General features: G+C 40.3%; 1 protein-coding gene across 1 annotated transcript in view; it reads right to left on the minus strand.

The window, feature by feature from the left end:
- Nucleotides 1-9626, minus strand: part of SS18L1 (SS18L1 subunit of BAF chromatin remodeling complex) — a 63525-nt gene extending 53899 nt beyond the window's left edge. The window contains exon 1 of the mRNA XM_001368306.4: nucleotides 9442-9626. Within this exon, the coding sequence (XP_001368343.1) occupies nucleotides 9442-9510 (69 nt within the window). The 5' untranslated portion in view covers nucleotides 9511-9626. The remainder of the gene's footprint in view (nucleotides 1-9441) is intronic.
- Between the last annotated feature and the right edge of the window lie 80 nt (nucleotides 9627-9706).

Consider the following 9706-nt stretch of genomic DNA (forward strand, 5'->3'; position numbering starts at 1 on the left):
GAGACTCATTGAAGCCTTTTAAGTACTTATTATATGTGATCATTTTTTCATATTAAAAAAGGCTTGATTTACTCTACTTTGTTCCAAAAGTTTCCCTAAACCACTTTATCTCAGGAATATTTTGTAGCTCAACATTGGTGAGTTTCATCAACCTATATCAAACACCATCATGTACTGAATCAAATTAGCTTGAGAATTGCCAGACTGATATCTCAAAGATTACAAAGAGAGATTTTATTTAAAAGTGCTTTTTAAACTACAAAATGTTGCATAAATAACATTTTTATTATTATTGATGATGATGATGATATAATGATGATGAGGAGGAAGCAGCAGCATGGCACACTGAATAGAAAACTGGCCTTGGAACTTGAAAAACTCTACTTCAAGTGAGTCCAAGATGCACTTGTGACACACATGTGTGGAACTGGACAAGTTACTTCACCTTCCAAGGGTATCAAGCAACAATCAAAGAAACTAAGTCGCAGAAAAGCATCAGATCTAAACTGGCAGCATTTCATACCAGTTCCTTAAACCAGTAAAATCACAATTCAAAACCTGAAAATATGTATGAATATATAATATGTGTGTATACACATAAACATTCTTTTAAATATATCACTCTTCTCCCAGCCTTACAAACTTAAAAATGAAATAAATATTAGAAGACCACATATTGATTAGCAAGTAGAAATATCATCAAGTAAGAGCAATTCAGAGAACTCATGAGAAATGAATTGCCCTAGGTCACAATTTATACACACTTTGCTAGTCCAAATTTGTGTGCATCAACACACCCTGAATAGTTCTATTCATATCTTCAGACTAAAACCAGTTTTATCAGTGGTCAGCATTGAGGAAACAATCTCAAATGGATTATAGGTCTGTTTTTTTGGATGCCATTTTAACTAGCTTCTTTAGGATTACTCTGGGGATGGGATTTATTCCATTATATGACAACTGCTTTTTCTTTTTATACCTTATCCTTTAGAAAGGTGAGATTCTACCTCCCATGTGAAGATCAGCACCCTGTTAGCAGCTCATCAGTTGACTTTACTCTTTCTCTCTAAACAAGTCTTATTCCAGTGCCAGTTCCTATGCCCTAACTCAGCTACTCTAAGAAGTGTGAAAATGAGACATACATATGTAATATTAGCCCCTTCTCTTGAGAAGGTCTAGGAAAATCCACATTATTTCCCAATAGCAACCATCTGTCAATGAGTCAATAGAAAACACTTTTCTTTTTAGTTATGAGAAGAAAAAGAAAAAAAATCATTGAATTAGATGATTCTAAGGTCTTCTAGTTTCTAAATCAATGACCCTCTGACAAAACATAACTGGTTACCAACCATGGGATAGTTGCTGTGGGAGACACACAGGGCACTGGAGAAAGAACCTTGATTCTGTTGCTAACTATCTATGTTACCTTGAGCAAATCACTTAACTTTCCTCATCTATGAAATGGGAATAACTTCCTGCTTGCCAATTCAGAAGCTGTTATGAAAATAAAAAGAAATCACTTTAAAAAGGCAATACTTCCCATTGCACTTAATCAAACTGTGTACTCCCTGAGAGTAGAAACTATGTCTTATACATCATGATATTTCTGCCTATCTCCTCTGGGACAAATAGTATAAGTCTGGCTCAGATTTTGACACACTGTTGGTAGACAATAAGTATCTGCTAAAGTGATATAAAAGTCAAAAGCACCTGAAAAGAAAGTAGGTTGTGGACATATATTCAGAATGGAGCTCCACAAATGGACAGCATGAGTGAATGCTACATTGGTACCTTTCACAGAGGAAAAGAACCAAAGGAAGGCTTTAATTGAATCACGTCATTGTTCTATGGGGAACTTATAATAAAATATGTCCAAGAATAGTCTAGGATGAGCTATATAGTTTATGTTCTCTGTTAGTGGAAAACTGTCCTCATTAGTGAAATTCCACAAACATTTATGAAGTGGCCACCATTGTGGTAGACATGGAGCAGATCTAGAGGAAAAAATCTAACAGTTCTGCCCTCAGACCTTCCATTAAACTGCACTCATTCCCAGAGATCTAAATGCAAAACAAATACAAAATAAACATGAAGCATGTGGGAGGAAAACTAATGTCTGGATGAAATCTGGAAAGACTTCCTGAAGAAGGTGGCACCTGAGCTGAGCCTTGAAGGAAACAAGAGATTCTGAGAGGCAGAGGTGTGGGAGAGGATTTCAGGCACAAGGAACAATTTGCACAGCTGCATGGATGAAGGAGATAAGCTCTGTGGAAGGAACCAAGAAAGTCAGTGTGGTTTGGCCATTAAGTAATGGAGGGCAATGTGAAATCCACCAAGAAGCATAAATTGGAGCCAGATTGTGAAGGAATTTAAATGCCAAACAGAGGAGAGATTCTTTTGCAGACGAGGGGCAGCACTAGGGAAAATAATGTTTTATTTTGAGCATATTGAATTTAAGGGGCCTGGCTAGGTAGAGCTAGTTAGGAGTCCCCTGCCTAGAGATGATACTTGATCAATAAGAGAGAATTTAGAGAGAAAAGGGCTCCAGGTACACCTACACAGAGCAAGTGGGAACTAACTGTGATAACCCAGCAAAGTAGACAAAGAAGGAATAGTCAGACATGTAGGAAGAGATCCAAAGAGAGTAATGTATGAAAATCCAGGAAGGAGAGTTAATGGGGAGGAGACTCAAATGCTGCTGTAAGGTCAGGAAGGATCAACACTAAAAACAAACAAACAAAAAAGCCATTGTTTTTAGCAACTAAGAGAGTATTGGTAACCCTGGAGATAGTATTCCTTAAATGGTAAGGTCAGAAAACAACAAGGAGTTGAGAAGTAATTAAGAGATGAGTATATGGTGGTAATGAGTACAGACAGCTTTTTCTGAGAGTTAAGTTTTAAAAGAGTCAAAGAGTGAGATGATCATTTGAGGAAACCACATCTCACTAGTGATACCCTAGAACAGTGATGGCAAATCAATGGCACACAGAGTGCTCTCCATAGGCATCCCCTCTCCCCCCAAGAATTTGTTACTAGACAGGCAGAGGGACTCAGGCAGAGCTGCTCCCCTCCCCCTCTCCACTGTGCCTGATGGCATTTTTTCACATACCCTGCCTCTCTGCCCAGCATCCCAGTGAGAGTGCTTCCTCCCTCCCCAGTGTGGGTAAGGGGGTGGGGCATACTCAGCATGAGAGGAAGGGCACAGTACTCAGTCTGGGGGGTGGGGTAGGGACAGGGCCTGGCACTCCATCTCTAAAAGGTTTGCCATCACTGCCTTAGAATATTGTCAATTAGCTCTATTAGTATTTTGAAATTCTAAAAAATAAACAATATATAATTGTTGACTTCTTTTTTAAATATATTCTTTATAATTAAAAAATGTCTAGTTTACATATAATAGAAATCCCATCTCTTCAGATATTGACAAACAATTCATTGTCACCACAGAGCAAAGCTTGGGAATCACTCTGTCTTTAATAATTGTGATGAACAATGTCTATAGGGTGGACGATCTAGAGCCAACCTTATATAAAAAACATCTTCCTTGGTCCAGATCAGCAGACACATCATTGTAGAATCTACCCAGAATCTGAGGAGGAGGAAAGAACTCAGCATATGTGGGTGGGTTCCCTTCTGCTACCTTCTACGACCCTTTCAGGATTCCCATACCACATGAATTCAGCCTGCTATGCAACCTGACTAAGCAACTCATTCCCATCTCATAAGATTTCCTGATATCACCTAGGAGCTATGCTGATGTTCCCTTTGTCACAAAAAATTCCTAAGAACAGACTGCAAACTTAGGTGTCTATAAGGATGGTGGGTGACAGTATGAGGGAAATCTAGAAGGGTGGTGGGTTTGGAATGAAAGGTTTTATATGTTCTATTTTGGATGTAGTAGAACCTTTGCATTACTCACACACAAATCTCTATCTTTCTGGCACCTCAATCAACAATGAGCCACCAAACATTTATTGAACATTGTGTACTAAGCCCTGGAATATAAATACAAAAACGAAAGTTCCCTTATACACAATATAAGAACTCAAATGGATGCAACCTCCTAGATTTGGAAATTTCCTCCAATAATGCAGATCTCAAACCATTGCAGCTTCCCCATCCTCTGGGACTGTAATCACATTCTGCCATAACTTTGGCACCGAGGATCCACCTGACGTGATCCAGCCTTTCCTTGCTGTGTCCAGACACCATGACATACCAGTGGAGCACTCTGGTGTCATCCAGCTGTCATCCCTGCCGCTTCCAGCCCATCTTCTCATCTTGTGGTATGATTTCTTGATGACATTTTACACTTATTCTTCTTAGGAGTTCCTCATACAATTCAGTGTGCTCATACCCACTATGCAGTTTTCTATTAGCCTCTTTAGTCTTTCAGAAAACCCTGTATTCCATGCCATATCGATGGCAAGCAATATACAAAATATATACAAAGGAAGGCATTCATTACTGAATATTTATGTGGAGGAAAGACCACTACAAGAAAAACTGTTAAGACTTAAGTTATAGAGATAAATTGCAAATTCACATTGGTGGAAGGGTTTCCTATATTTGAAAAAAGGTTTCTCCTCTTTCCCAAAAGGTGCCAGCTACTTATGCCTTGTTCCCTAAACAACTTCTTCCCTCTCTTCACCTATCCGCATTTCACCTATTTTTCAAAGCCAAACTCAAATCCAAATGCCCCCACTATACCCATCTATATAAACCTCTCTCTTCCTATGATCTGCAGCAATCATCTGGGTCTTGTCATATGCTGGCATTTTAATTCCCTTCCCATGTTTTTAGTTTTTTTTTTTCTCTCCTCAACTGAAATGCCTGAGGACAGGAACCATATACTATCTTTCTATTTCTCCAGAGATTTCTATGCCATCTGGTGCTCTCCAAATTGTAAGCACTCAATAATAATGCCCCCGTACATTCACATGGCATTTTCTACTTTAAAAGAGACATGAATACCCCATATTTCATTTGATCCTTTTAGCCTGTGTGACATTGGACTAGTTACTTAAGGGAAGGGAATAGCATTTACTAAGCTCCTATATAATGTGGCAGGCACTGGTCTAAAGTGCTTTGCAATATTACTTAATTTCAACCAGAAGTTGGTACCATTATGACCCCTATTTTTCAGTTTAAAAAAAAAAAAGAAGGCAGACTGTGGGTAATTTAACCAAGGTCACATGCTTAGTGTCTGAGGTCAAATCTGAACTTGGGTCTTCCTGACTCCAGGCTTGGCACTTTATCTACCTTTCTACCCAGCTACTAGAAGCTAACATAACCTCTTGAAGCCGTTTCCTCCTCTGTAAAATAATGCGGTTAGACTTGATGGTCTCTAAGACTCCTTATGGCTAAATACTAGGCTCTTCTGATCCAAAAGATGCCAGGGAAATTGATAGGGCAAGTCCTATTATACCCATTTTATAGACAGGAAACTGGTGCTTAGGAGGGAAGCTTGCTTTAGGCCTCTTTGCCAGGGCTTGAATTTTGATGATCGACACATGGAATATAGAGAATGAATTGAGTGCATTCCTCGTTTTTCCTGGCACATGTGCCACAAATAAGCTGCTACGGAGATTGGAGGTCTCCAGTTTCATCATGCCTGGCCACTTTTCAGTTCTTGAGTCTGTTAGTATTAGAGCTATTTAAAACCCCCCTTTTCTCTTCAGGGATTGTGACATTCCTCTTTCCTACTCCACTTGTGCACATGCAAGCACACATTCACTTACTTACATTTATTTACTGTTGTAGTATCATGCTCCTGCTACAAGAACCTAGGTATTTGGGGCAGCTAGGTATTGCAGCAGATAAAGAGAGACAGGACTGGAGATGGGAGGTCCTGGGTTCAAATCTAGCCTCAGACACTTCCTAATTTTGTGACCCTGGGCAAGTCACTTAACACCCCCCCCCCAAATGCCTAGCTCTTACCACTCTTCTGTCTTAGAATGGATATGATACTAAGACAGGAGGTAAGGGTTTAATGTTAATATCAAGTTAAAACAGTGTGGGCTATTCATCAGCTTCAATTTACTTCAGATTTCCCCCCCAACCCCCCCAAGTAGCATGTACAGTTTCAGAGAAGCCTTCAGCGTAATTTGGTTTGGCTCTAATTTCTTCAGACCACAACCACATTTTTAGGTGTTCAGATCTTTCAGGCCTAAGTCACTTGGTGTATCTGAACATGGGCTAGGGACATGGTCCAAATAGGAAGCTTGGGCTTGAAAGCTGAAATTCAAAGTGGATTAAGAGATAAATAATTATGCTTATTATACTCAAGAAGTCAAACAAACAATCAAAAGGCTTTAGGAATTCAATTTATCCCAGCTAATATGCCAGATGTGGATAACTTTCAAATGTCTTATATACGCCTATCTCTACAGTTTATCTTTTCCTACAAAATTAAATTCTTCAAAGATCAAACAAAAGTCCTGTTGAGAAACTGCTTTCCCAATATTTTAAGCAATGTGCTATTTAAACACACCACATTTTGGTTCTCCTCAATCAAACTTGACAAATTCTGCATTCTCTTGTGTTCCAAGTCCTCTTAGGCTCTAGGGTATAAAAGCAAATTATTAAGTGCTAGAAACAGGTAAATAAGATATCATGTCACAACTGCCTATGTGATGAATCGCTAAACATTTCCATAGATTTAAAAAAGCAAATTAGTAAGAAATATTGTTCACATTTGATTAAAAAAAATCAAATCTATTATTACTACTTCCATCCTTATAGCATTGGCAGTTGACTTTCTAACAAAGTTTTCTTTACAATAACCCTAATTCAATGGTAGGGCAAGTATTTTGCTTCCTATACCTGAAGCTGCTCATAATTAAGTAAACTGAATAATCACTGAACAACTGGCTCTCTCCTCCATCCCTTGACAATGTTTTCTGCACAATGTAGAGCTTTAGTGTGTTAGAAAAAGCCTAGATTTGGAATCAGGGGAAACCTGGGTTCTAGTGCACTTTGGGCACATAACTACTTGTCTAACCACAAGCATTTGCTAGGTACCTAATATTTGCCAGGCATTGTAGGGATACAAAGAAAGTGGGGAAAATAGTCCCTATTCTCAAGGAGTCTACAATCTAATGAGAGAGACAACATGAAGACAACTTTGTTCAAAGAGGATACATACAGGAATACTTGGAGATCATCTTAGGAGGAAGGCACTAAGATTAAAAAGGATTGGGAAAGGCTTCTTGCTGAAGGGTAGGCCTTTAACTAAGATTTAAGGGAAAGCCATAAGGAAATCACAAACCTCTCTGAGCCTCAATTTCCTCAAAACTGTTAACAGAAGATATTAAAGCTATCTCACCAGGTTGGTGTGAGGAACAACAAAAAAAAGGTATGCGAAATGTTTTGTAAAATTGATGTCCCATTATAACCAATTATTATTACTGTTTGTTGAATTTAAGTAAATTGACTTCCCCAAAACCACATAGATAGTAAATAGCAGAGCATAGCCTTGAACTCATATTTTCTTACTAAAACTCTAGCCCTTTTAACATTCTCTCTTCTCCCCACAGGGAAGCAGAGAAGTGAATTAAAGCATTCTGTTCCAAGACATTATTACTATTGGGATAGTAGACATGCAAAGAAGAATGGCACTGAGGTTACAATATTTTCTTTGCTTCCCCCCCCCAACATCAAGTTTATGACATATGTTTAACAATATTAAAAAATGGAATAACAACATCAATTTTTTTCTGAATTGGAAACCCTTTCAAATAGCCATAAAATAAAAAGTTGCAATTTTGAGAAATAAATTTTATTATTTTGAAGACTTTTAAAAGGATGACAAAATTCATTTTAATTCCACTCCAAAAAATAAAGTCAAACTTGGACCCAAAATTCGAAAAGCTTCTGTTAAATAAGGAGGTAGGAAATTAAATGTAATAATACAATTTAAAATAGGAACATGCATTACAAACACACATAATAAGATTGTATATGCTACGTTCATCACAGGTTTTATTTATAGGAAGCTCCGAGATTTAAAACACTCATCCCTTTCTCAGCCTCAAGTCTTTGTGGCTATCTCAGCACCTTTTGGGGATGATGAGGTTGGAAGATAAAGTTCAATCCTGCCTCTCCACACACCTGCACTGATACCTAGGCAGGTGAAATTACAAGGGAAAATTATTAAGTACTGATCCCATCCATCCGTTTCAGGGCAGCAAATGAGCCGGAGAGTCAGCCTGCTAGCCTGCTTAGCTCCCGGTCCCAATCGCTCAACGGGAGGGGAGGATCCGTTGCTCGAGGCCGTCTGTAGGCTGCAGAGATGGTTGGCTTGCCTTGGCTAGAAGACTCTCTGAGGAGCAGCTCGCTGGCTGCTCTATTAACATAGACACCTTTTAGCATTCGCCATTAAAACTGACAAATAGCTTAAAGTCTCGGTTCAAAAGCGAGGTTTTATTTCCCTGCCCGAGTCCCCATCCCTATCTTGCAAAGGCTGTGGGGCTGCTGCTGGAATGTAGAGCCCCAGACGCTCTGGAGAGAGGAGAGGTTGAACCCACTAGCAATATCTAATTTAAGGAAAACAGCTCGATGGACCAGCTCAGTACCTTGCATCATTTACAAGGCTCTAGAAAGAAAGAGGACTGTGAGCAGCGACCGTCTTTGCCTCTGGGCAACTTCCCAACTGCACTGCTCACTCGGGCTTCACGGAGAAACCCTAGCCCCAAATTAAAAACAAAAACAAAAAAAATCTGCGACCTGCCCAACGTTGCAAATATATATTTAAAATCTCACCCCCCCAACCCCCATTCCCAGATAAGCCTCGCCCCCCCCCGCCCCCGCCCCCGCCTGGGATTTCCACCCCCAGGTATATATTGCTTCAGACAGTATTAATCACACCTGCTAGTACAGATAGCACCGTGCAAAGCAGAGTTCCAATGCATTCTCTCAGTTTAAAAGGGGAGAAAAGCACGAAAACAAACTTGCCGGGGGACTGAGGTAGCTCCACTTCTTTTCCACAAAGAAATGACAAGAATAGCAACAACGTTGTCCCCGTGCAGATACTGCCACAGAGGCGTGTGTGCGTGCGCGCGTGTCTGTTCACATTACCCATTGCAATGCGTGACGCCTGCTTGCATATAACTGCAATAGTTGCCCAGCTGCAATAATCAGATGCAATAGTTGCCCGGCTGCAAGAATGGGGATGCAGGACCCGGCAGTAAGACCCTGCCAGGATACAATGACTGGTTGCAATAGTTCCCAGGGTGACTAGCCGGTATGCACTGATCTGCACACCTTGCTTTGTTCCACCGCCTCCCTCTAGTTGTCCATCTTTTCAATCCTCGAAATTCACTAGTTCTCCCTCTTCCCTGCCATTGTACATTCATTAGCACCTCAAAATTAAGTCCCCCCCACCCCCACCGGGTTACGAGGATTTGGGGGGGGTGCTCCCCCATCCCTTCAAGCGTTTACCTTCTGGATAGTTTGCTGAGTGACCTCCCCTTTGCCTCTAGGACGGGCAGATGCAAAGGCCACCGACATGTTTCTCTCCGCGGGTCTCAATCTTTAATCATTGGGGTTTATTATCTGGCTCCTCTCCCTGTCCAAAGGTTTCTCATTCTCCGCAGTCAATGGGGGGGTGGGAGGTGGGGGAGGGCACATTAAGGGGAGAATAAGAAGTGGACTCGCCCATCCTTCAGCCCAGACTTACCGTCCAGCAACAACAAAGGTTTAGGAT

The sequence above is a fragment of the Monodelphis domestica genome, chromosome 1, assembly GCF_027887165.1.
Source record: "Monodelphis domestica isolate mMonDom1 chromosome 1, mMonDom1.pri, whole genome shotgun sequence".
Classification (NCBI taxonomy): Eukaryota; Metazoa; Chordata; class Mammalia; order Didelphimorphia; family Didelphidae; genus Monodelphis; species Monodelphis domestica.